The following is a 27,735-nucleotide window of genomic DNA, read 5'->3' as shown; positions in this document are numbered from 1 at the left end:
TTTATGAGAGAGTTAATCCTCTGGGAAGCTATTACCAGACCAGAAACAGAACCCCTATATAATCTTGATAAATATTTAAAATTAATCTTACACAGTCAAAACTCAGTGATAAAAAGATTTTTATTTTGGAGAAATACACATCTTTGAAGCACTGATATATTTTGCTTGGGTTGTAACGACATAAAGCAACAAACAATGATAATTTGGTTATTTCAGCTATCCAAGCTTAACTAAATAGAAGTAATTGGTAAATGAACCATATTCCATTAATAACGGATTAGTTTAGTCCTGATTATCTGAGAAACGTCTTGGCCCACTTCACCAGAAGGAAGATTATGATATCCATAATTAGCATCACAGATTCATAAAATGACCCCCCCAAAATTTTTTTTGTTAGGATACCTGGGTGGCTCAGTTGGTTAAGCAGCTGCCTTTGGCTCAGGTCATGATCCCGAGGTCCTAAGATCGAGCCCTGCATCAGGCTCCCTGCTCTGTGGGGAGTCTGCTTCTCCCTCTCCCTCTACCCCTCCTGCCCCACTCATATTCTCTCTAAATAAGTAAACCTTTTAAAAAAAGAAAAATGTCAAGCTTCTATATATGATTATTTATATGTATTAGAAAAAGTATAGTTTTCAAAGGAAAATTTAGACAATTTCAATTAAATTATCATAAGAACCTCAAATACTAAATTAAGCCAATTAGCTTAGTAAATTCAGACTCCAGAAAATATAAACTTACATGCATCTGCTTGTTTGTTGTTGTTTTTTTAAAGATTTTATTTATTTATTAGAGAGACAGAGACGGAAAGAATGCACGCATGAGAAGGGAGAGGGGCAGAGGGAGAAGCCAAATCCCCTCTGAGCAGGGAACCCATCGACACAGGGTTCAATCCCAGGACCCCAGGATCGCCACCTGAGCCAAAGGCAGATGCCTGACCAACTGAGCCACTCAGGAGCCCCTTGTTTGCTTTGTTTTTAACTTAATTTACAAACATCTTTCTAGTTCTGACTAGTCTAAAGGAAGAAGTCTTTTTTGCTGTATTGCTATGAAAGAAGCCACTGCTTTTTTAAAGGCTATGTTTTCCCATTCAAGGAACAATAAATAAATCCAGGCATATGAGTCAGTATGTATTACGATAACTTCTTAAAAACCTCCTCAGTGAATATAAATTCATTGAAAGTCTGACTTCAGCACCAGCAAATACATATTGAGCACCAACAGCGTTCCACGTGCTGATGCACGCAAAGCACAAAGACAACCAACATGGATGCCGCCATGGAGAAGCCTGTAGACCAGGAAGGAAGGCAGTTTGAGGAGGAAGGTGACAAACGTCAAAAAGGAGGTGCAGGGGGCGCCTGGGTGGCTCAGTGGGTTAGGCCGCTGCCTTCGGCTCAGGTCATGATCCCAGGTCCTGGGTTCGAGCCCCACATCGGGCTTTCTGCTCAGCAGGGAGCCTGCTTCCTCCTCTCTCTCTGCCTGCCTCTCTGCCTACTTGTGATTTCTCTCTGTCAAATAAATAAATAAAATCTTTAAAAAAAAAAAAAAAAAAAAAGGAGGTGCAGGCACAGTCCTGGTGGGGTTCGGAGAAAGAAGCTCAGAAAAAACTTCCTAGAAAAGGTAACAACAGAGCGCCTGGGTGGCTCAGTTGGTTAAGTGACTGCCTTTGCCTCAGGTCATGATCCTGGAATCCTGGGATCGAGTCCCACATCAGGCTCCCTGCTCAGTGGTAAGTCTGCTTCTCCTGCTGACCTCTCCCCTCTCATGCTCTCTCTCCTCTCTCAAATAAATAAATAAAATCTTAAAAAAAAAAAAGAAAAAGAAAAGATAACAACATTTGAAGAGCCCCAGAAAAGTGGATTTTATTGTTGACCCATTTAGTAGTGAAAGAGAAAGAGTATTCCAGGCAGGGAGAAGAGCAAAGAGCAAAAAAAGACTCAACATTAGGAAAGCATAAGATATTCATGGCTGGAACATAACAGTAGACAAGGGAGGATAATAGTAAATAAATGTGAACCAGTAATTTGTGGCTGGAGTAAACACAACCTTCAGAGTCTGCCTAGGCCACATAGAGTCATGGAAGGTAATCAGCAAGGCAATGGGTTCAGACCTCCGCTTTAGGATAAAAAATCTGCTTTATGCCTCCTGGCAAGTGATTTTTGATAACCAATTTCTGACTCATAAAAACTGAGATAATAAATGTTTATTGCTTTATGCCAGTAAGTTTTAGAGTCATTCATTACATAGCAATGGGTAATTAACAGTTTATTCCTTCTGGATTTCTTCAGAACAAATGTCACAAAGTGTTACCAGAGACTTATTTTGTGACTTTAACAATTTTCTTTATTTTTAAAGAAGTCTTTATGAGGGGTGCCTGGGTGGGCCAGTGTTAAGGTCTGCCTTTAGCTCGGGTTATGATCCCAGGGTCCTGGAATCCAGCCCCGCATCGGGCTCCCTGCTCAGCAGGAAGCCTGCTTCTCCTTTTCCCACTCCCCATGTTTGTGTTCCCTCTCTCGCCATGTCTTCTATCAAATAAATAAATGAAATCTTAAAAAAAAAAAAAAAGTAAGAAGTCTTTGGGAAACTGAAAAGAACATGAACCTGATAGCTCTGGGTCTGCAACTCTGACACTTGCTGGTTGTGTGCCCTTGGGTTAGGTACTTATTGTTTCTGAGCTTCAGAGTCATTATCTAAAAATAAGGTTAGGGGCGCCTGGGTGGCTCAGTGGGTTAAGCCACTGCCTTCGGCTCAGGTCATGATCTCAGGGTCCTGGGATCGAGCCCCACGTCGGGCTCTCTGTTCAGCCGGGAGCCTGCTTTCCCCTCTCTCTCTGCCTGCCTCTCTGCCTACTTGTGATCTCTCTCTCTGTCACATAAAAAAATAAAATTTTTAAAAAAATAAAAATAAAAATAAGGTTAATAGTTACCTTAGACGGGGAGGCCTGGGCAGCTCAGTCAGTGAAGTGTCTGTCTTAGCTCAGGTCATGATCCCAGGGTCCTTGGATCAAGTCCTGTGTAGGTCCCCTTGCTCAATGGGGAGCCTGCTTCTCCCTCTGCCTGATGCTCCCCCTGCTTGTGCCCTCTCTCTCTCTCTGACCAATAAATAAAGTCTTTAAGAAAAAAATATATTTACCTTAGAGGGCCATTGTGAAGACTAAATAAGCTAGCTTGTTAAGTGCTTGATATAACCCTGGGATATATTATGTGCTTGGTAACTAAGTCTCACCCTACCCCACATGTCCCTACCTCATTTAGCTTGTCTGTGACTTTCCGAAGTCTGTCCCCAATGGCCAACGCTTTTTTTTCTCCTTAATTTTCAAATAACGTTCCCTTTTAGTGATCCAAACCAGAAGAAATACATAATCTCCAGCCTTACTCCAGTCCTACTGCATTGGAATCTAACTTTCAACAAATTCCCCAGGTGATAAGCAAATTCATCAAAACATAACAAGTACTGGACTAGTACATATCCCAAACCTAATAAGGCCAAAACAGAGCCTATATACCTCTCCAAACCTGCCCCACTTCAGGCTTGGCCATCTAAGTAAATGGTATCATCCAGGTGTTCATGCCAAAAACATGGAGTCATCTTTGATAGTTCTCCCTCCTGTGCCCTTTACCAATTTACCAATTACCAAGTTTAATTCCAAAATATATCTGCATCTGTCTCTTTCCAACCCTACACTCACATCTAAGCCACCATCTTCTCTCATCAGAATTACAGCAGCCAGGGGCACCTGGGTGGCTCAATGGGCTAAATCTCTGCCTTCCGCTCAGGTCATGATCTCAGGGTCTTGGGATCAAGCCCCAAATCTGGCTCTCTGCTGAGCAGAGAGCCTGCTTCCCCCTCTCTCTCTGTCTGCCTCTCTGCCTACTTGTGATCTCTCGCTTTCTGTGCCGAATAAATAAAATCTTAAAAAATAATAATAATAATTACACCAGCCAGACCAGCTTATCCAGTAAGTATAGGAGGCTGAGCTCCTCCATAACTTAAGGGCCCTCAAAAACATTTTAGTTTAAAATTATAATTTAAAAAATGCTTAGGTCAAAAAATATTTTACTGTATAATATTAATATATTGGCCAGCAATCATAAAGTACAATTTTATAATTAATTCTGATGAATATTTACATAAATATACACTGATGTATCCACCACCTATATCAAGACACTAAGTAATCCTTTTCAGAATTTTATTTCAAGTCATGACATAAAATTACATACTTCTATTGCATAAAATTGCATAAAATCCTTCCACACTTTCCCAACCCACCTGAAATAAAATCCAAACTCCTAAACCTGGTTTACAAAGCCTCACATGGTCTACCTCCTAACTATCTCTCAAACTTACATCTTGTACCACACCTCCTCCTTCCTTACCATGCCCCAGCTACCAGCTTTAAAATCCTCAACTTGGGGCACCTGGGTGGCTCAGTGGGTTAAGCCTCTGCCTTCAGCTCGGGTCATGATCTCAGGGTCCTGAGATCAAGCCCCGCATCTGGCTCTCTGCTCAGCGGGGAGCTTGCTTCCCCCTCTCTCTCTGCCTGCATATGATCTCTCCCTGTCAAATAAATAAATAAATTTTTTTAAAAAAAATCCTCAACTTGTCAAGGTGGTCTTGTCCTGGAGCTTATGACCCAGGTATGCATCTTTTGCCTTTTCCTAAAGTTCTTCCTAAAGATGTTCACAGGACTGGTGATTTGTAATCCAGATCCGCTGTTCTTTTTTTTAAAGATTTTCTTTGACAGAGAAAAATTGAGTGGGAGGGAGGGAGAGAGGCGGGCAGCATGCACAAGCAGGGTGAGTGGCAGGCAGAGGGAGAGGGAGAAGCAGACTCCCTGCTGAACAGGGAGCCTGACCTGGGGCTCCATGCCAGGACCCTGAGATCATGACCTGAGCAGAAGACAGATTCTTAACCAACCGACTGAGCCACCCAGGCGCCCCTCTGGATGTTTTTAAATGTCACTTCTTCAGAGCCCTTCCCTGATCAGGTAGCCTAAAGTTGCACCCAATCATCTTTTAATCAAAGCGCCTTAATTACCTGCAGAGTGCTTATCATCTCTAATATTCATTCACTGCTTATTGTCTGTCTTTCCCTCACTGTACTATAACGTCCTTCAGAGTTTTGTTTTCTGTTGTATTTAAAAATGCCAATAACAGTGCCTGACACATGGTAGGCGCTCAATGAAAATTTTCGTTAAAAAACATACTAACACAGTATGTGACAAATAATATGTAATAGAATGTAGCATAAGGTAGGGGAAGCATGAATAACACTTGGCTGTGAAATCCTAAGCGCGGGGATTTTACTGAAGGTAGTCGATGAAATGGAGGACTAAACGAGCTACAAGTTCATGGAAATTAACTGTTCGATATTTGTTACTTCCTTATTCCTTCTCAACATTCCCAATTAAAACCATCCTTAAGCAAGATATTGGGCTTGTTTTGCTTCAACAGAAATCGACTTTAAAAAAATCTCAATTAAATTAACCACATACGTCTTCACACGTGGAAAATCAAAAGAAAAGAAACTTAGAATCTTCCCTTTCATAAAATGTATTGCGGGACGCCTATTCCGGGTTCCCGCCCACCTCCATCGCGCCCCAGACTACTGAAACCTGCATGCCTGGCCCCGCCCCTTCCGCTTACCGCACTGGCAGGAAGTTGGCCGATCGTGAAACCCGCCCCCTCGTCTGCGCGTAGCCCTTCGTAAAGCGTGAGGGATTTCGCGACAGCCCAGGCCCCACCCCTTTGCCACATGTCGCGCAAGTCTTCCCGTCCGACGCCGCGCCACCTCCTCGCGCTACTTTACGAACCTAGAGCAGCGCCGCTCCGCCTCCTGTCTCCCTCCTCACCTCCCCGCCCCCTCCCAGTTTCGCATCTCCTAGCCCGACGCTCCCGCTATAATCACGTGATTGCCTCATCCGGGTCCTTTGCGTTCTCTCTCCCTCTCCCAACATGGCGGCCTCAGGTGAGTGAGCGGCCGAGCGCGGCCAAGGACCAGGCTCATCAGCCACTCTCCGAGCCTGATCCACTGATACCCTGGAGTCGGGGAGCGGGCGGCACCGCTTTCCTTCGGACTTTGGTGCTGCGGCAGGCTGGCGGCTTGGCCATGTTAGGTTATCGCCTCGGGATGTCTGGGGGGAGGGGAAGGTGTCCTTCCCCTCCCCCTCACACCCTTTTCACCCCGTCAGCGCGAGGTTGGAGTGGGGAGGAATGATGGACTCTGGCTTGAGTTGGAGTGATGAGGCGCAGAAAGATCTGTGGGAGGCGTGAGGCCTTCTCATAGACGTGAAGCACTGTGCCCGCGTGGAGGAAGGAAGGAGGCGGTTGGCGCGCGGACGGGTGCACAGTAGAATACGTCTCCCAGGCGCGAGGCCGTTGCGGACGGGAGTGGGGGCAGGGGAATAAAGGGGGGGGGCAGTTAGAACACGAGCGCGAGTCGGTGGAGGGGCGGGGGGAAGGCGACGACGCGCCTGCGCGGTAGGAGAGACAAGGGTAGCGGAGACCGGCGCGCCTTAAAAGCACGCGCGAGGGCCCAGATGGGAAGGTTTTACGCGCATGTGTTGCTTTCCCTATGTCCTTCCACTTTCTGCTCTTCGCGTTTTAGAGTGGGGCCCGGCCCCTATATTCTTCCAAGGGTGAATGTGTTAGGTTTGGAGGTTGAAGCTGCTGGAGTTAGGTGGGGGTGGGGAACCCAGTGTGGTGCGCCCACGTGTTGGAGGAGAGAAAGCAAGGATGGAGACCTAGATTTCCTCTAGGCCTTTTTTTTTTTTTTTTTTTTTAAATTCAATCCGTACGTGTTTACTGAGCGCAGACTAGGGTAGGCATGGTTCTAGGTGTTGGGGTTGGATAAAATGGTGAACAAGATCAGAACCCTTGACAGCTTCCATTTTGGTTTATTTTGATAGCTACGATAGTAGAGTTACCTTTTTTTTTTTTTAATAACTGCACAACTGGGGAGTGCTTTTAAAATAATACTAGTGAATAGAGTTGGGGGTTTTTTAGACGACTTTGGGGTCGAGAATATCCGTGTCCTACAGGTCAGCTTGCATTTCTCAAGGACTTGGCAGTGGGCTTTGGAACATTTTCAGCATCCATTTATTTTAGTTTAGGGGGTGATAGTTTCTCATGATCATGCAGTCTAAAAAACAGTGCTTGAACCCTTGCTATCTGTAGACACTCACTTCTCATCAAGGATTTATTTCCTCTGTTACATGGAAGACGAAAAATTACGTATGTTCTTGAAGAACGTTGCAGGAGTTGAGGTGCATTTGAATATGATGCCTTTCCTTGGTGTGGCGCTTGACTGTTGACCAGGCTCTTGTGTGTATGTTGTCTCATTTGATTTCTGAGATAATGTAGGCAGTTGGTGGTATCTCCCAGATGAGAAAGATGAAATTAATTTGTCCAAGGTCACGTGGCTGCAGGTAGCAGAGCAAGGTCAAAATCTTTGAGACTCCTGACTGCCCTCCATTATCAACTTGGAAATAACAAGGTTGGCTTCCATGTTATCATGTGTAGGGTACTTATTAGGCCTGGATTTGCCGTCTTGACGGCTTAGTGCCATAATTTAGTGAAATGCCTGCATTCCCTTTTCACTATAATTTGTGGGATTTTTAAGGGTGGAAGACACTTCGGCGGTCTGTGCCCTTCATTTTACAGAACTGAGTGAAACCAGGACTGGTTAAAGGGATTTGCTTGATGTCCCCTTCTGCTCTTCCACATTTACTCTACCCCCTTTGAGCCCCTCATCTCTTTTCTTTAATTTGGTTCCATAAATCTTAGCACTGTAGTATATGTAAGGGACACTGATAGTATTAGAATACAAGGTCATATCTGACAGTCTGCCTTTGAGGAATTTGAGATTTATCAAACTTCTTTTTCCATTTAAATCTTTTCCAATCTCATTGATTTTGTTCAGTGGTCAATATTTCCAGATTTGGCTGTGTTAATGAGACTATAAAATTCTTCATATATTTTCAAATACTTCTTGATGGTGCCCAGTATCTTGTTGAAAGTTGATCTTATATTTTCTCAGTGAAAATATATGATAGAACTTAACAATACTCTTGTAAATGAAACTGAAAAATTCTTTGCAGCAATACCAGTATCCATTTGACCCATTACTGATTTTCAAGAACTGAAGGTGTCCCAGAGCAGGCTACTGAACTGCTTACCTATAGGAAATCAAATGTCTTTAATACAGGTTAACATTTTTTTTAGACAAATGCTTTCAAATTGGAAAATAGTGCTGGTATGCACAGGAGGCCTTTCATTTGCATGGCGCTTCAAAATGTCATATGTGGCATCTCGTTTGGTTATTTTGATGGGAAAATTCAAAATGTCATATGTGGCATCTCGTTTGGTTATTTTCATGGGAAGAGGACAGTATCCAACAGTTGTTTTCATACAGTGCTGGTTCTTACAGTTTAAAAGAGTTTTATTATATGCTTTTCACATAAAGTTTCCCCTGCTACCCAGAAGTAGAACATACTGGTTTTTTGTTTTGTTTTGTTTTTTAAAGATTTTATTTATTTATTTATTTATTTATTTGAAAGAGAGAGCATGGGGGGTGGTCAGAGGGAGAAGCAGGCTCCCTGCTGAGTAGGGAGTCTGATGCAGGATTCGATCTTGGGACTCCAGGATCATGACCTGAGCTGAAAGCAATCACTTAACCAACTGAGCCACCCAGGTACCCGCCAAGTGCATATTTCTAAGTATGTGTATGCACACTTACAAGTACCCACACCAGAGTCAATTTTGAATTTTTATAGCTCTTCTCTTACCGAGAAGCTCCAAGTACTTTTTGTAGTGGTTAGCATGATGTGTGTTGGGTGCTCGTTTTATATTTTTTATGTAAATGAACAAATTGAGTATGGAAATGTAAAGGGAAGGCAATATGGCCTTTTTTTCCAGTTGTGTCAATTTGAAGAAGTTGGGTCATGGAACTAAACTGGTGGGTCGAGGTGTTGGAGCATATTCTGACTTGGTTTTCATTCTCCACTGCTCAACTGTAGCACACTAACGGTGAGACCTGTCGACACCATGGTATTGCATTGTGTGAAACCTCATGGCTTGGTGCCTGGGTTGCTCAGTTGGTTAAGCCTCTGCCTTTGTCTCAGGTCATGGTCCCAGGGTCCTAGGATTGAGCCCCACATCGGGCTCTCCGCTAAGCAAAGAGCCTGCTTCTCCCTCTCCCTCTGCCTGCCCCTCTGCCTACTTTGCTCTCTCTCTGCCTCTCTGTCAAATAAATTTTTAAAAATCTTTAAAAGGGGGGGGGCAGCATAATGTCTAGTTCTAGGCACTTTGGTTGGGCTCACTGTATTTATACAGACCATATTGTTTCCTTAAGGATATACTTGTTGATCATTAATTCATTTTTAATTCTGGAGGATTTGGCAGGATTCACTTTCCAGAAAGAAATGTCTTGCCCCATTAGAAGTCATTTTTTTCTACCACCCCCCCCATCTGTTTCTTTGTATTTACCTATTCTGAACATTTCATATAAATGAAATCATACAGAATGTGGACTTTTGTTACTAGCTTCTTTCATTTAACATTTTTTTTCAGGGTTCATCCATGTTCATCCATGTTATGGGATGTATGGGTGCTCACTTCCTTTTTATTGAAAAATCTATTGTATGGACATCTACATTTTATTTATCCATTCATCATTTGATGGAAATTTGGGTTGTTTCCAGTTTTTGCCTATTATGAATAATGCTGCTGCAGTCATGTACAGGTTTTTAGGATACTTTCTAACTTCTTAGCCTATAGATACTAACATTCAGAAGAATTGGTAATCCTGTAAAATAAGTGGGACTTAGTTTGGCAAGATCTAAAATGAAGAAACTTAAGTTTTGACACAGCCCCCTCTGATTGTTAAGAGTTTTGTGAATTCTCCTTCCTAAATAAGAAATAATAGCTAAAGATACAGAAGTAGGGATGCATTGTACAAATAAGCTTTATTGCTAATGGTGCTTTAAGGTGTCCTTTTGAGGGGCACCTGGGTGGCTCAGTCCATTGAACGTCTGCCTTTGGCTCAGGTCATGATCCTAGAGTCCTGGGATTGAGCCCCACTTCAGGCTCCCTGCTCAGCAGGAAGTCTGCTTCTCCCTCTGACCCTTCCACCTCTTGTGCTCTCTCTCAAATAAATAAAAAAAATCTTTTTTTTTTTTTTTCTTTCTTTCTTTTTTTTTTTTTTTTAAAGTGTCCTGGGGTGCCTGGGTGGTCCAGTCCTTAAGTGTTTGCCTTTGGGTCAGGTCATGATCCCAGGGTCCTGGGATCCAGCCCTGCATGGGACTCCCTCCTCAGCAGAGAGCCTGCCACTCCCTCTCTCACTCCCCCTGCTTGTGTTCCCTCTCTCGCTGTGTCTGTCAAATAAATAAACAAAATCTTTTTTTTTTTTTTTTTTAGATTTTATTTATTTATTTATTTGACAGACAGAGATCACAAGCAGGCAGAGAGGCAGGCAGAGAGAGAGGAGGAAGCAGGCTCCCTGCTGAGCAGAGAGCCCGATGCGGGGCTCGATCCCAGGACCCTGAGATCATGACCTGAGCCGAAGGCAGCGGCTTAACCCACTGAGCCACCCAGGCGCCCCTAAACAAAATCTTTAAAAAAAAAAAAAAAGTTCTTTTGAAATTAAGATCTAGTAGCCAGTCCATAGATTTTGTCACTTCAGTATCTGACAGCTGGTGCTTTTATTGCTAATACAGTACAGTGGTAACAGGAAAACGTTCTAAGAAAACTAAATGAATCCTCTAATTTTTATATACTGCAGCCTGATAAATCCTGAAGACTCAGTTTATTGCAGCCACTTCCAGTAGTGTGCTTTATATAGGGCTAACATCCCTTTTTATTTGTCCTTTTATGTATTGATGTGAAACCACCACTTAAACCAGTGGTTCTCAACCAGGAGACAATTTTGTCTCACCCACAGAGGAGTCATTTACAGTGTCTGAAGGCATTTTTGGTTGTCACAGCAGGGTGGGGGTTTGGGTACTGGCTGGAAATGCTGTTAAACCTCCTACAGTGCACAGGACAGCCCCTGCACAACAAAGAATGACCCAGCCTAACGTGTCAGTGGTGCAGAAGTTGAGAAACTATAAAGAGTTAAGCTGGTATTAGTTGTAAAAAACCCAGTTTATTAAGGACACAGGTGTTTTGTCTCTAGTTTAAGGACTTGTAGACTTAAAAGTTTTTGAAAATGCTATCTTTTAAGCTCTTATTTAACCTATGTGAGTATATAAAAAGCTTCACAAATACCTGGTACTTGTTCAGTAAGTTGCAGTAGTAACTAATCAGAGGATTTAAAATTCCTGGGATAGGGACGCCTGGGTGGCTCAGTTGGTTGAGCGGCTGCCTTCAGCTCAGGTCATGATCCCAGCGTCCTGGGATGGAGTCCCACAGGGGGCTCCTTGCTCGGCAGGGAGCCTGCTTCTCCCTCTGCCTCTGCCTGCCTCTCTGTTAGCCTGTGCTCGATCACTCTCTCTCCCTCTGTCTCTGACAAATAAATAAAATCTTTTTTAAAATTTTTAAAAAAAATTCCTGGGATATGTGTGCGTTTTCCCTTAGTCCATGTGGTTTTGACCTTAAATAATTGAGACATTTACCATTTGTTACATGAAGTGGTTGGTTAAACTTTTTAACCAAGTCACATCAGATTTAAAGGAAATTAAGAGTTGGACCAGTTAGATCATGTGGCAAGGAATTGATAAACCTGGAACATTAAACAATGCTTTCCTTAATCCAGAGAAGACTGTTGAAATCTTAAACATGTAATGGGCCTAGATTCTAGAGTAGCAAAGGGCATGGAGGATTTAGATAACATCATTTCTCAGTTATTCGAGTAAAATAGAGTGGAACAAACACTGGCATCCACTTTAATTTACTGATTTTACTTTCTAAGGGCTAGTTAGTTCCTTTAAATCCGTTTCTATTTGTACTAAGTTATTGCTGCTGCTAGATTTTAAAAAACGTAAGTTACAGATCTTGTGAAAGAATTTTATCTTTAAATGAAGATCATCCATCATCCAGTGATTTCTCAGAAATTTTGGAGGAGACGGCAACAGAATCAGAGGAGAAATGAAGATATGTGTTTTAAAAAGACATTCTGAACAAACAGTGCTTTAGTGCCTTTTTTTTTTTAAGTTATGATGTTTAGTTTATTATTTTGAAATTTCCAGTAACATTAAAGGAGAGGAAAATTTGTTGGCCAAGAGTCCGGGGTTTAAAAAAAAAATTAAGGGATACAATTTGAGAAACCCTGATCTAGAAAGTTGGCATAAGCCAAAAATCAGACCAAAGACAGGTTAATTCCAGATTCTGCTCTTTTTGGTAATAGATACTTATGTAGGACGAAGGGGACGGGGATGCCTTAATCGAATTATTGTTTTTATGTTGAACTTGACCTCATTGTATGGACTAGCTATCAGTTCTGTTTTTATTTCCCTGGTGACTAGACAGATCAATAATTGGGTATTGGCTTTGGATACTAGGTTAAGCCCCATGAGGGTAAGGATCTCTAGCTAGCATCATATTAGTCCCCATCACGTTGAATTAGAGGATGTGGAAAAGGTGAAAACAAGCCTGTATACTGTGAACATTCAACCTCAGAGGCAGGCTCTGTGTCTTGTTTGTGTTCACTTATTAAATTTCTCCTAGGCCTTTGCATATAAGCTAGGGGCAGTATCAGTGCTATAGGACCCAACCTTTGCATTACTGCTTTCTTTCAAAGTATAGAATAGATCCAAAGTATAACCTGGTCAATCAGAATTTCAGAGCAGGACTGGTAATAAGTCACTTTAAAGAATCATGAAAACTACGTTCAGTACCATCTTTTCTCCGTATTATTGCAGTCAAATTCATCTGGTCATCTAATTGAGACCATATGCTCCAGGTTCTTAGTGTGTTCATTAACATTCATAGCAAGCAGGTCATCTTTATTTCCAGAAAATTGGGTGTTTTGTTGTTTGTTTAAAGTGGGGAGGATAGAGGGAAAGAGAGAATACCTGCCGAGTGCAGAGCCCAAAGATGAGCTGAGTCCCACCACCTGGAGATGAAGACCTGAGCAGAAATCAGGAGTTGGCCACTTAATGGACTGAGCCACCCAGGCTCCTCCTGAAAGTTGGATTTTAAAAGAGAGGGTCTTGGTGAGAGAGGAACCTTCAGTTAAATGGTTGCATCATGTTACAAATTCTTAGTCTTCTTGGGTTGAAAATTAGATGAGAATTGGAACATAGAGGAGAAACTCAGGATTATAAAAGCCACAAAACTGGTCTTTGTTACAGCAAAGCTGCTTGCTTTTTTCTCATCATGTAGGGGCTGCTCTCAGGAGCAAGTTTTAGAACCTCAGTTAGTCCTTTCAGCTCTTCTGCTATAGCTGCTGTCTGGAGCCATCTCAGAAAAAGTCCTGAGAACTAGATAATTAAAGAGCCGAGGTCAGTCCACGAGAGAGAGCCATTTGGAAATGTGTAAAGCTTTTGTAACCATAGAAAACCTTCATATGTGTTGGTTCTTAGGGTCGCTTATGTTTTCCCTTCCATACCCTATCTCCTTTTCATGTGTGGTGTTAGGGTAGGGAAGGAGAGAATTTTTTTCCATAGAGAGCAGTAAGAGCCAGCTCTGTGTAGAGTCTTATTGTGTGAACACTTTCAAATGACAGTAACACAGTTTACTGTGGCTATAATACCCTCCTTCTCCCACAGAACTCATAACAAGCTTAGAGGCTGGGGCTCCTGTGGGAAGAGCTCTAGATTTGGTATCCAAAACCCTGGGTTTAATTCTAGCTCTGCTATATAATATCTCTGTAACTGTAGGCTAGTCATTTAACCTCTCTGAGACTTAGTTTTCTTTTCTGTAAATTGATGTAATGATTCCTGCCTCATGTGGTCATTTTACAATCCTCATAAATGCCAAAAAGAATGTTATTAGGGGTGGGAGTTTTGTTTTAGTTCTTTGTATACCAGGAGTGATGGATATAGTCACCTGTCTTAAACACAAGTAGTTACTAAATAAAAAATTTCCCATGATATATGAGTGAATATAGTAGAAATTAAGAAGTTGACCCCCGGGGCGCCTGGGTGGCTCAGTGGGTTAAGCCGCTGCCTTCGGCTCGGGTCATGATCTCAGAGTCCTGGGATCGAGCCCCGCATCAGGCTCTCTGCTCAGCAGGGAGCCTGCTTCCTCCTCTCTGTCTGCCTCTCTGCCTGCTTGTGATCTCTCTGTCAAATAAATAAATAAAATCTTTAAAAAAAAAAAAAAAGAAGAAGTTGACCCCCACCCCAGTCTTAATGTTGAAATCTTTCTAGACCCTTTCCCATACATAAACAATTTATTTTGTCAGTTTTCGTTGGGTTTTCTTGCTGTGCCAGGTTGTTGTACTTTGTCCTTATTTATATCTGTGTAATATACCATCACATCCTTTGGTGGCCCTTAATGTTGCTTTCTTTAACAGTAGTGCACTGTACAACTCTTTAATACCCAAGGAATGACAATCTTTCTTTTGCTTTTTCGAAACAGCAAAAAAGAAGAATAAGAAGGGGAAAACTATCTCCCTAACAGACTTTCTGGCTGAGGATGGAGGGACTGGGGGAGGAAGCACCTATGTCCCCAAACCAGTCAGCTGGGCTGATGAAACAGATGACCTGGAAGGAGATGGTAATTTTTCCCCCCATCATGCTTGGAGTTTTCCTTCTCTTCGAGGCCAAACCCATTCCATAGTAATGGTTCACACTTATAATCTGAAAGGAACTTACTTATTTTATAGAACACTGAGTCTTATATTTGTGTATTCCATAGAATTTTTAGGTTTAGGCTGTAAGTTTATGATTAGGGACTGAAGTGATTCAGGAGAGCTTAGTACTAGTTCTGGCTCTTATTAACAGGCTTTTCTCAATGTATTAATTTAAACCTCATTTTCATTTCAAAAGTTGAAGACTAGATTACTAAAATTCTATGACGTCCTGATACATGTAATCTATGAGCTGTTTATGTTCAGAATCAAGGGATAATTTGTTCTGGGAGCTATTTTCTAGGAAATCATGGATAAACAAAAATGGCCTGAGGAATGGGACAGAATTGAGTTGTATTTGTTTTGTTTCATGTTTAAGAGGGGGATAAACCATGAAGAAAACACTGTCCACCTAAAAATTTAGGAATGTGAGAATTGTCAGCAGTGTTTAAATACATTTGGACTGCGAGGGTTTGAGTCCTGCCTCTACTAAGATTATCATCTGCTGTTCTGCCATCTTTGTGATCTTGGGCAAGTTATTGAATATTCCTGAAATCTGCATTTCTGTTTCTGTACAGTGGGAACAATCTCACAGGATTAGGGAAAAGATAAGATGGCATATAATGAATATAAAATACCTGGCTCATCCTAACATTGCCTAAGTACTTGATACTTTTCTTTTTCTTTGCTGCATAAGCAATGAGAGTTACCATGATATTGTTAATAAAAGCCTGGGCCTTTAAAGGCCTCAAAATACTTCAAAACCAAGAGACAGTGAATACTGGGTCTTTTTGCCTTGCTAACCTGATTCTGACATTTCAGAAGCACTTTCTCTTAGATAAAAAGGGACTTAACCAAGGGCACTTTACAGTTCTTCCCTGATGTAGCTTATTTCATCCTTGGCAGTTGTCATGGGTTCTCTTTGTCTACAACAGCGATAAGAGAAGTTTGCTCTCATTTCCTCTGTTCACTTTCCTATCCTAGTTTCAACCACTTGGCACAGTAATGATGACGACGTGTATAGGGCACCTCCAATTGACCGTTCTATCCTGCCCACTGCTCCACGGGCTGCTCGGGAACCCAATATCGACCGGAGCCGTCTTCCAAAATCGCCACCCTATACTGCTTTTCTAGGGAACCTGCCCTATGATGTGACAGAAGAATCCATTAAGGAATTCTTTAGAGGATTAAATGTAAGTATAAAGGGTTAAGGCAATTAACTAGATATGGAAAATGACTAGATATTAACTAGATATGGAAAGAGAGATACTGGTTGTGACTATCTCTGAATTTCTAAGCTAGGAAAGAGTCTGAGATTGAATCTAGATGTGGAAGAAACGGGTGTTTAGGCCCTTTGAGAATGTTCTTGTCCCACACTCTTTTTTAGATTTTATCTGTTTGCTTGTCAGAGCACACAAGCAGGGGGAGCAGCAGGCAGAGGGAGAAACGGGCCCTTATAAGTGATAGACCCAGGAGCACCTGCCTGGCTCAGTCAGTGGAGCAGTGGACCCTGAGACTCTGATCTCAGGGTCATGAATTTGAGCCCCATATTGGGCATATAGATTACTCAAAAAGTAATAATAATAATAACCCAGGTAGGTTGTAAGGCAAAAAGTTTGTCTGAATTCAGTTTCTGTTAATGACATTCAGGCTTATATCAAAATCACTTTTTAATTTTGAATATGAATACCTTTAACTGGAAAATGTGTAATTTATACTAACAAGAGTGTGCTGAAATGTATTAAAGGTTCTGTGAGCTTGGTGCCACATATAGTGGAATTCACAGAGTTTATAGGCATGCTTAAAAAGCTTAAGGGAGGATGTTTGGAATGCTGATCTAGAAGATTCCAGAAAGATGGAAAAGTGAGTATACAGGTCCTCAGGAGAAGTCCTTTTTCCAAACTTTGATTTAAAAAAATACTTGGGACATGGGATACCTGGGTGGCTCAGTCCATTAAGCATCTGTCTTCAGGGGCACCTGGGTGGATCAGTCGTTAAGCAGCTGCCTTCGGTTCAGGTCATGATCCTAGGGTCCTGGGGTCAAGCCCCACCTCAGCCTTCCTGCTAAGTGGGAAGCCTGCTTCTCCCTCTCCCACTCCCCCTGCTTGTGTTCCCTCTCCCGCTCTGTCTCTCTGTCAAATAAATAAATAAAATCTTTAAAAAAAATAAAAGCATCTGTCTTCAGCTTGGGTCATGATCCCAGGGCCCTGGGATTGAACCCTGCATTGGGCTCGCAGCTCGGCAATGAGTCTGCTTCTCCCTCTCCCTCTGCCTGCTGCTCCCCTACTTATGCTTACTCTCTGTCAAATAAATAAATAAAAACTTTTTTTAAAATAAATAAAAATACTTAGGACACCTGGCTGGGTCAGTCAGTAGAGCATGTGACTTTTGATCTTGGGTTGTAAGTTCAAGCCCCACACTGGGGGTAGGAATTATTTAAAAAACAAAATCTTAAAGAAAGATACTTAAGACTTAAAAAATCAGAATGAGTCACAATTTCCAGTTCTTTTGGGTTTTCTCCAGAGTTTTAGCCAGTGGGAACACATTAAAAAGTACATTTCCTTGGAGTGCCTGGCTGGCTCAATCAGTAGAGCATGTGACTCTTGATCTCAGGGTGGTGAGTTCGAGCCCCATATTGGGAGTAGAGTTTACCCCCCCCCCTTAAAAAAGTGTGTTTCCTTTAAAGATCTGCTGTCTCCTTCACTCTTACTTTGTTCTTGACTCCGTAGTCTATTCTCTGCACTGGACTACCAACTTATGGGTGGCTTTTTTGGTGGTGGTTTTGTTGTTGTGTGTTTTTTTGTTTTGTTTTGTTTTTATTATTTTTTAAGTATCTCAGCACCCAGTGTGGGGCTCAGACTCAACCCTGAGATCAAGAGTCACATGCTCAGGGTGCCTAGGTGGTTCAGTCAGTTGAGCATCTGACTCTTGGTTTCAGCTGGGGCTGCGATCTCATGGGTTATGGGATTGAGCCCTGTGTCAGGCTCTGTGCTCAACAGGAAGTCTGCTTGAAGATTCTCTCCCTCTTCCTATGCCCTGGCTTGAATGCTGCTCTCTTTCTCTCTGTCTCTCTCTAAAATAAATAAAATCTTTTAAAAAGTCCCATGCTCTACTGACTGAGTGAGCCAGGCACCCCACAATGTGATTATTTTTTGACTGCCACCTATAAATCTCCTCTCTGTACGAATTTGTAGTACAACTAGAAGGCTGACCTGTTTTTTATTTCATTTTCTTGGCCTCTTCTGTATAGTGTTGAATAATCTCTAGCCCACTCAGGCTTCTCACTGTTAATGCTCTAGAATTGGTCTGGGGCTACTTCTCCTTTGATATTTTCTTCCTTTTCCTGCTCTATTGAAGTGGTGGCTTAAACTATAATTTAAAAGAGGCTATAACAAAATTTGTGTCTTGGGAGACAGAGAAAAGTGTCACATCAGTGCTGCAGAAGAATATAACTTGAATATATGCAAAATACCGAAGGATTGAAGTAAAAGGGTAAGAAAATATATAGAAGCCATCAAAAAGCTGGCCAGAAAATAGCTAAAGGTATTTGGAAATGGTCCTAAAATTGGAAATGAAGAGTACATACCTGTTGTAAATAATAAATACAAATTAGGGCCAGGGAAAGTTTTTTTATGAAACTTGAAGGTGTCCTGCAAACCTGCAATTAGAAAACACAGGGTAACCTCAAAACCAGGTTAGAGTAAATTTTTTCTGTGCTTTAAGAGTTCACCAGTTTGGGGCGCCTGGGTGGCTCAGTGGGTTAGGCCGCTGCCTTCGGCTCAGGTCATGATCTCAGGGTCCTGGGATCGAGGCCCGCATCGGGCTCTCTGCTCAGCGGGGAGCCTGCTTCCCTCTCTCTCTTTCTCTGCCTGCCTCTCCATCTGCTTGTGATCTCTCTCTGTCAAATAAATAAAAATAAAATCTTTAAAAAAAAAAAAAAAAAAAAGTTCACCAGTTTGCCGTCTTAGAACTCAACAGAAGAGGTAGGCCTGACAGAGGTTTACAATCCAGGTTTGATTCAGCCAAGCTATTGTTAATATATGAAGATAGTAACATTTCTCAGGTAAGGTCTCCAAGAAGTACACAGCCTAGAAACCTGGCAGAAACGGAGTTGAATTTCTGAAATAGAATTGGAAATAATGTATTGAAACCAACTATAAGGGGGCGACTGGGTGGCTCAGTGGGTTAAGCCTCTGCCTTCAGCTCAGGTCATGAAATCAAGGTCCTGGGATTGAGCCCCGCATCAGGTTCTCTGCTCAGGAGGAAGCCTGCGCCCCCCCCCCCCCCCCCCCGCCCCCCGCCTGCCTCTCTGCCTACTTGTGATCTCTCTCTTTCTCTCTATCAAATAAATAAAGTCCTTTAAAAAAATTAAACCAACTATAATATAGGCATAAAGAGATGACTAAAATAAACTGATTCTGGAATGGATAGTTGATTTTTATTGAAAAACAACTAAAAACTTGACTTGTAGAATGAGGCAAAAGTCAGGGATACAAGGACTACCCTGAACTCAAGTTCATTTTTTTTTGTTTTTTTTGTTTTTTTTGGGGGTTTTTTTAAGGGTTAAATTCATATTATTCAAATGGGAAAGGTTCAGTGGCTTACAGTGAAGTCTGTCTTCTGTCCCTTTGCACCAGTTTTCCTTCTGGGGACAACCAGGTTCTTGTGGTTTTTTTGTTTTCGGTAGGCTCTAGGCCCAGCGTGGAGTGCATTGTGGAACTTGAACTCACAACCCTGAGATTAAGAGTCAAGCCCTTAATGGACTCAGCCACCCAGACGTCCCAGTTGTTTTGTGTTCTTCAGAGAAATTCACTGCATATGCAGTGGTTGGGGGGTGCGGGGGAGACAAATGAACAAGAACACTCAATTGGGAAATACGTTTCTTTACTCCTTCAGATCAGTGCAGTGCGTTTACCTCGTGAACCCAGCAATCCAGAGAGGTTGAAAGGTTTTGGTTATGCTGAGTTTGAGGACCTGGATTCTTTGCTCAGTGCCCTGAGCCTCAACGAAGAGGTAAAGAAAAGAAAAGAAGGTGGGGAGTTAGAGGGGTGGGAGCTAACCATTCTTAACGTTTATCAGTATATTTTTGGTTGGGTCACTAGCTATTTCAAAGATTGTCGTAATACCTACAAAGAAAAGCACAGTGTAACACCTGACATTCAAAAATCTAGCAGGTCTCATTTTGCTTTAGCAAATTCAGTAGGCTCTAATAACTCAGGGAGGTACTCCGGTGGAAAATAATGGAAGAAACCCACCACAACCAAGTCTTTAATAGAAGCTCTCATTCATTCATTCACAGCTTTGTTTCAACTCTCATGGCTTTGCTTTTTAAAATAATCTGACCAGGTCAAAGCAAATAGAAAAATTATGTTAATCAATTTAGTGTTAAAGGCATTATCTGGTTTTCCGGGAAGTTAACAGTGTTTTTGATCATTTTAAGAGAGTTTGGAAACATTTCTCAGTTGAATGTCATTTGTAATACATTTTCCTAGGAATCTCCTGCAGGAAAATGACGATCAACATTTAGTGCTTCTGCTCTTTAACATTGCCCATAGATGTTTTTCTGTCCAGACACACAAGAGATTAGTAGGGAGAGGATATTGAGCTATTAATACATGAGGGAGATACGGGGATTAAATCTGACTAATTAAAGTTATTTGAGTAATTTGTGCCATGTAGTGATCCTTAAGCTAGCCCAAGCAGGATATTTTAAAGATTTTATTACCTGTTAGTTATGGAAGTTTCTAGTATAAGATCTGCTTTTGTGTTTTGTTTTTTAACCTCTAGTGACTAAAAATCAAACTAATTGTATCTGGGAAGGAAAGGGGCTTTTTTTTTTTTCCTCTTTTAATTCCAGAAACCCCTTAACTGTTTCTTGAGAAGGCAATTTCCAGGGCCATTTGTGCCAAAACTCTATGGTCCAAATCTGCCATTTGACGAGATTGCAATCCGTATTCCTCCTTTCTCATAATTGAGTACAACCATGATAATCTGAAGTAAATTACAAAAATGAAATACATAAAAAGCTTAAAGTTGTTTCAAAGTTTTTTCTTCTCAGATCATTTTCAGGTTTTATTAACCTTACTAATTTTTAATATCAATCTGGATAAGGGGAAGAATACCATACAGTTTTATTATTTGAAGTTTGCTGAATTGTCTATTATGTAAATGCTGTCATGGCCCAGACTTAGGAGTTACTTTGTTTCTAGAGATTGCATCATAGTGGCATTTAATATAATTCCCGGTGTTTTCAACTAAAACTGGCTGTTATCCTTCTTCAGCTGTAGATTCTACTGTGAAATGAGGAAAAATCAGCAGTAGAATTAATTGGGTTCAAAGTGTATAAGTAATGATGTGGGAAGGGGAAGTCAGAGGGTGTCCTGGAGGAACTGATTTATCCAAAGGTAATATTGAGTGGAAGAACTTGAGATAATAGAGACCATGCTTGTTGCACCTTTGCTGTGCATAGTAGGAGCTCCACAAATGTCTGAATGAATCATTGTTCTGGACCCAAATATGCCTTTTATTAGCTAGTTGCCCGGGAATTATTTTTAGTTTATTACACTTGATAAATTGCCTTTAATAGTTAAAAGGCATATTTTGTGAAATACAGCTTTATAAAAACAGTAAGATAATTTATGTGATGTTGATATAAGCCCAATTTAAATTTGTTAATTCTAAGGGGTTATTTCAGTTTTCAAGTCTTTATAAAGGATTCTTTAGCCAACAAATTGGAGTGTTGGCTAGATTACAGTGTTTTTCCTTTATCTTCCTTCCCCCAGTGCTTCTGCTATGCCCAGACGTTCAAGGTCACTCATGGGATTTGTGCATAATGGGGCAAAAGGTTGGTTAATGTGGTCCTATGCTCTCAGTCTCTAGGTAACAGGAGAATTCGAGTGGACGTTGCTGATCAAGCACAGGATAAAGGTAAGAAAGCTGATAGAAATCTTCCTGTTTTGTTTTGGTCCTGAGATGACAAAGCAGAGGCACCCTTTCCCAGAAAATTTTCATAGAATTGGAGAGCGGTAGGCCTGCCTGAAACAAGAGCACTAGTTCTCAACTAAGGGTGATTTTGCCCCACAGGGGGTGTTTATCAGTGCATGGAGACATCTAGAGTTATCAGAACTGGGGAGTGCTGCTGACCCCTACTAGGTAGAATCCTGTGGTCAATCATAGGACCTGCATAGGACAACTCCCCACAGCGAAGAATGATCTGCCCAGAATACTGATAGTATTGACGAGGGGAAACCCTGATTGATCTGGGTGAACATGAATACGTAATGAATAGATGAGGTGTACCTAGCAAAACAAGGGCCTGATTTCATTTATCCAGTCTATCGGGGGTGGGATCTGGGTGTGTGAGAAATACTAGGCAGAAGTTTTTGTGTGCTAACTTGTGGTTTTTAAATTTATATCTATAGACAGGGATGATCGTTCTTTTGGCCGAGATAGAAATCGGGATTCTGACAAAACAGATACAGACTGGAGGGCGCGTCCTGCCACAGACAGCTTCGATGATTACCCGCCAAGGAGAGGTGATGATAGCTTTGGAGACAGTAAGTTCATTTTTATCAAGTGAGTTTCTTCTGTGTTCTGGGGACTTTGTAATAAGATAAGTATATGAATGTAAATGACCACATAAGTATAAAGGGAGAGAGCAGTATACCCCCCCCCAAAATTTTATAATACCCAAAGGAATTGATAGAGGCAAAAGAATTTGATAAATTTATAATTTTAAATAAAACCTTGCCAGATAAAGAATAAATCAAGTTGTTTAGGGGCACCTTCGTGGCTCAGTCAGTTAACCTTCAACTCATGGTTTCAGCTCAGGTCATGATCTCAGGGTCATGAGATCCAGCATCTTGCCACGGTCCATGCTGGGCATGGAGCCTGCTTAAGATTGTCTTTCCGGGCGCCTGGGTGGCTCAGTGGGTTAAAGCTGCTGCCTTCGGCTCAGGTCATGATCTCAGGGTCCTGGGATCGAGTCCCGCATCGGGCTCTCTGCTCAGCAGGGAGCCTGCTTCCCTCTCTCTCTCTCTGCCTGCCTCTCCGTCTACTTGTGATCTCTCTCTGTCAAATAAATAAATAAAAATCTTTAAATTTAAAAAAAAAAAAAAAGATTGTCTTTCCACCTCTGTTCCCCTCCAAAAAATAAAATAAAATAAATAAAAATAGGAACAGTTGTTCACAAAGAAACCCAACTGACCTTATAAAGAAAGGAACAAAAGTTCAGCAAGATTGCTGGGTTAAGGGGCGCCTGTGTGGCTCAGTGGGTTAAGCCTCTGCCTTCGGCTCAGGTCATGACCTCAGGGTCCTGGGATCGAGCCCCCGTATCGGGCTCTCTGCTCAGCAGGGAGCCTGTTTCCCCCTCTTTCTCTGCCTACCTCTCTGGCTACTTGTGATATGTCTGTCTCTCTCTGTCTCTCTCTCTCTCTAATAAATAAAACCTTTTTAAAAAAAAAAAAAAAGATTGCTGGGTCAGTGGGGCGCCTGGGTGGGGTGGCTCAGTTGTTAAGCATCTGCCTTTGGCTCAGGTCATGATCCCAGGGTTCCTGGGATCAAGCGCCACATTGGGGTCCCTTCTTGGCAGGAAGCCTGCTTCTCCCTTTCCCACCCCCCCTGCTTGTGTTCCCTCTCGCTGTGTCTCTCTCTCTGTCAAATAAATAAATGAAATCTTAAAAAAAAAAAAATTGGGGGTGCCTGGGTGGCTCAGTGGTTTAGCCTCTGCCTTCGGCTCAGGTCATGATCCCAGCATCCTGGGATCAAGCCCCACATCCGGGTCTCTGCTCAGCAGGGAACCTGCTTTCTCCTCTCTCTGCCTGCCTCTCTGCCTACTTGTGATCTCTGTCAAATAAATAAATAAAATCTTTAAAAAAAAAATTGCTGAGTTAAGAGCATTGTACAGAAAGATTGGTTGCATTACTAGCAGCCAACAGTTAAAATGGAATTTTTTAATATACCTTTTAAAACAATAGAAAATTCATTCACTTCAAAAATAATAAATGTCAGGCGCCTGGGTGGCTCAGTCATTAAGCGTCTGCCTTTGGCTCAGGTCATGATCCCAGGGTCCTGGGATCAAGCCTCAAGTCAGGCTCCTTGCTCAGTGGGGAGCCTGCTTCTCCCTCTCTGCTCCCCTTGCTTGTGCTCTCCTGTGTTGTCTCTGTCAGATAAATAAATAAATAAAATCTTTAAAAAGAAGAATAATAATAAATGTCTATCATATGCCAGATAGTGTTCTAAGCTCAGGATATAGCAGTGAACAAAACAGACAAAAATTGTATCCTCATTGGACATTCTTTATACTGGGGGAAAGAAATGGTACTCAAATAAATCAACTATAATTTAGAGAAAGGAAAAGGGAAATAGAGAATGTCCTTAGGTAAGAGTTGGGATGAATCAACAACTTTTACATACACCACCTAAATCCAACAAAAGATAGACAAAACTTTCATGGGGAAAAATCAGCAACTTTATTGAAATATGTGAAGAAAGAACATTAATGCAGTAAAGAAATGATAGAAATTTTTTTGTATAATAAAACATAATCTACACATAATGATCCGGATGAAATTCAAAACCTATAATGTTGAGGGGAAATGGCAAAATTGTGTAAAAATTTGAAAACTGTTGTACAGTGTTAATATGTAAATTATAAAAATGTATGCACCGTAATGTAACTTACCACCACCATGAGTTTGGGTGAGGGTAAAGGGAGCCCTTTAGCTATATTTGTAACCTACTACTTTTAAATTTAAAAACTGAAGTAAACACGGCAAGCTGTTGGCATCCCCCAAACCTAGTAAGTACAGGTACAGAAGTCTGTTAGAGTTGATTCTGTTCTTCTTTGTGTGTTAGAAATATTTTTATAAGTGAAAGAAAAAGAACAACCTCAGTTCATAAGTATTTTAATTTTGTGAGACACCTTGTGAGGTGTGTACCAGATAAAATTGAGGAAGCAACAAGAGAGAATTCTGTTTTTAAAGAGTCCTCCCTAACCTAAGAAGATGTCAGAGAAGGAAGAAGGAATCAAGTTTATATCTGACTTTTCAGTTAAGATTTTTGTGACCAGGCAAAGTCTTGGGGAGAACTACGTTTCATGTCAACATTTATGCAAGAGGTTCTGTTGTTAACGCGAAGAAATGACTCTTGAAAGAGAAAGCAGTCAGACCAAGGGTCCTGTTTTGAATTAAAGAACAGGACTATTTTCTCAACCTTGAGCTTGGGTGGGGAGTCTGGGTGGCTCAGTTGCATTGGGAGTCTGCCTTCCACTCAGGTCATGATCCCAGGGTTCTGAGACCAACCCCCATGTGGGGCTTCCTGCTCAGTGGGTAGCTTGCTTCTCCCTCTCCTCCCTCTGTTGCTCTCCCTGTTTGTGCTCTCACTGTCTCTCTGTCAGATAAATAAATAAAATTAAAAACAACAAAAAAAGAAACCTTGAACTTTGAGCAAGCAGGATGGATAACAAGAAAGAGTGAATGTGAATTACAAAGCTGCCAAGTTTGTAAGACGAGGTGATGGCCCCTACGTCAGTTCTGCCAAGTTTTTAGAGACTCCTGTTCTAGGCATTAGGCCCATAAAAGACTTGGGGGGTGGGGGTAGTTAACTAAATGTTACTATAAAAATCTCAGCAAACATTTGTATGTTTCCTGGCCAACTGTTTCAGTGAGAGCAAGCTTATTATCATTTTTTTATTATCTAAGTAAGTGTATAGTTCATCTGCCTCTAGAAATCAGATATGTATTTCAAAATAAACACAAGGCTGATTCTTGGTTTTTGAATTCTGTTTTAGATTCTCTCCTTTGTATAATTGTTTTGCCAACATTAGCATGTCCTTTAACTTAAAATTTAAGCTAACAGGGAATGTAGACAAAATGATAATCATTTCCAAAATTAAATCATCGCTTTAAAGGAAGTAGTAAAAGTAAAATCCTTGTTTGGTCTGCGTGCATAAATTATTAAACTCAAAATATTGTTAAGGTTTTTTTTGTTTGTTTTAATTGATTCATATTTGGGAATTGAGGTTTTTTTTCATGTAAAAATAGGGATTCCAGCTTTCTCAGAAAATTGGAAGATCTAGCAAGTTAGCCAAAGCTAATTAGCCCCCACCTTCTTTTATAAATGCCTTATATTGTGTAGTTTGCCACCTGAGCTCTACAACAGTCTTAAACAAATTTCTGGTATTTGGGCACCTGTGATACTGTTATTCATGTATGTGTTAAACTACAGTTTTCAAGTGTCATGAACACGTAGAGTCAGTACTTTTCTTGTTCCATTTTTAATGGTTGCTTTGTATGGATGCCCCCTGATTTATTTAATCCATAGGTTGTGCACTCAACACTTTCAATATCACAGACAACATTGCAGGGGCACCTGGGTGGCTCAGTCTATTAAGCATCTGCCTTCGGCTTAGGTCATGATCTCAGGGTCCCAGATCAAACCCCACATCGGGCTCCCTGCTCACTGGGAAGTCTGCTTCTCACTCTCCCTTTACCCTCCACTCGTGTATATGCATGCGCACGCTCTCTCTCTCCCTCTCTCTTCCTCTCTCTCTCTCAAATAAATAAAATCTTTTTAAAAAAACTATTGCAGTGAGCCTCCTTATACATGTGTCTTTATAATATTCCCAGTTGTTTTCTCAGGATAAATTCCTAGAAATTGAATTGTTGGCCCAGAGAGTATACGTGATTTTAAAGCTGTTAGTGTATATTTCTGAAATAACTTTCAGAGTGGTTGTGCTATTTTAGACTCCGCAGCAGCAAAGGAATCTACTTATTCCCCTAAACTTTGCCAACATCAGAGGTACCTCTTATTTTTAGTGTTCGCCATTTTGGTGGTGGGAAACAGCCTGTGAATTACAGTTTCTCTTCCTTAGGTGATAGCCAATTAATCCGGTGTCCTGTGTCACACATATTTTTCCCATTTTGTTTGCCTCTCAGCTTTGGTGTTTGTGTGTTTTCTTATGCTAACTTTTTAAGTGGCCTTTGGTTCTTTAGAACCAATCAGAAAAGACAGATTCCACTTATCTTCTAGTGTATTTAAGTCTTTAATGCTGGAAATCCATTATGAGATATATAGAGATTTTTCTCTTTCTTAATTCCTAAATTATTAGCTTGGCAATGTTTATTGAATAACCAGAGAAAATTTTTAAAATCAAATACCAAAAAAACTTACTTCAGTTCACATTTTCCCACTTTGGATTTAAAGTAAAAAAAAAAAAATTTTTTTTAACATTTTACATATTTATGTGTGCAGAGGGGGAGCGGCAGGCTGTGGTGGGGAAGCAGACTCCCCACTGAGCCAGGAGCCTGATGCAGGACTGGATCCCAGGACCCTGGGATCATGACTGAGCCAAAAGCAGACACTTAATCAACTGAGCCACCCAAGCATCCCATAAAGTGATTTACTTTCATGAAAATAAGCATAGTAGTGACTGAACTCATGAAATCAAATTGACTTCATGGGCTATCAAGCTTCTTCCTATTAATGGTGTCAAAGAAAAGGGAATGACATTACCTTGTCTTTTTTCTCTCTAGAGTATCGAGATCGTTACGATTCAGATCGATACCGCGATGGGTATCGGGATGGGTATCGTGATGGCCCACGCCGAGATATGGATCGATACGGGGGCCGGGATCGCTATGATGACCGAGGCAGCAGAGACTACGACAGAGGTCATTACAAAACACAACCAAGTGAAATTGCTGTCTTTCAAGAACCCCTTTCTTGCCTTTGTTCCCTCCAACGTGATGATCATAATTTGGGATATATTTACAGGCTACGATTCCAGGATAGGCAGTGGCAGAAGAGCATTTGGTAGTGGGTACCGTAGGGATGACGACTACAGAGGAGGCGGGGACCGCTATGAAGACCGATACGACAGACGAGACGATCGGTCATGGAGCTCCAGAGATGATTACTCTCGGGATGACTATAGGCGTGATGATAGAGGTAATCATTTTCTTTTGCTTACTAATAGAGCAGACCACTGGAGAAACCGATTAGAAA

General features: G+C 41.4%; 1 protein-coding gene across 4 annotated transcripts in view; it reads left to right on the top strand.

Annotated features, from left to right (window-relative positions):
* Positions 1 to 5,798: 5,798 nt before the first annotated feature.
* Positions 5,799 to 27,735, top strand: part of EIF4B (eukaryotic translation initiation factor 4B) — a 32,339-nt gene continuing 10,402 nt past the window's right edge. Inside the window, exons 1-8 of one of the 4 annotated variants that reach the window (XM_047740790.1) lie at positions 5,799 to 5,967; positions 14,520 to 14,657; positions 15,715 to 15,923; positions 19,627 to 19,743; positions 21,603 to 21,657; positions 22,152 to 22,286; positions 27,264 to 27,401; positions 27,505 to 27,678. In XM_047740790.1, coding sequence (XP_047596746.1) covers positions 5,955 to 5,967; positions 14,520 to 14,657; positions 15,715 to 15,923; positions 19,627 to 19,743; positions 21,603 to 21,657; positions 22,152 to 22,286; positions 27,264 to 27,401; positions 27,505 to 27,678 — 979 coding nt within the window. In that variant the 5' untranslated portion in view covers positions 5,799 to 5,954. The remainder of the gene's footprint in view (positions 5,968 to 14,519; positions 14,658 to 15,714; positions 15,924 to 19,626; positions 19,744 to 21,602; positions 21,658 to 22,151; positions 22,287 to 27,263; positions 27,402 to 27,504; positions 27,679 to 27,735) is intronic. The other 3 variants (XM_047740791.1, XM_047740793.1, XM_047740794.1) reach the window with 3 other exon arrangements.

The sequence above is a fragment of the Lutra lutra genome, chromosome 8 (genome assembly GCF_902655055.1).
Source record: "Lutra lutra chromosome 8, mLutLut1.2, whole genome shotgun sequence".
Lineage (NCBI taxonomy): Eukaryota > Metazoa > Chordata > Mammalia > Carnivora > Mustelidae > Lutra > Lutra lutra.
This window is presented reverse-complemented; position numbering and strand designations above follow the sequence as displayed.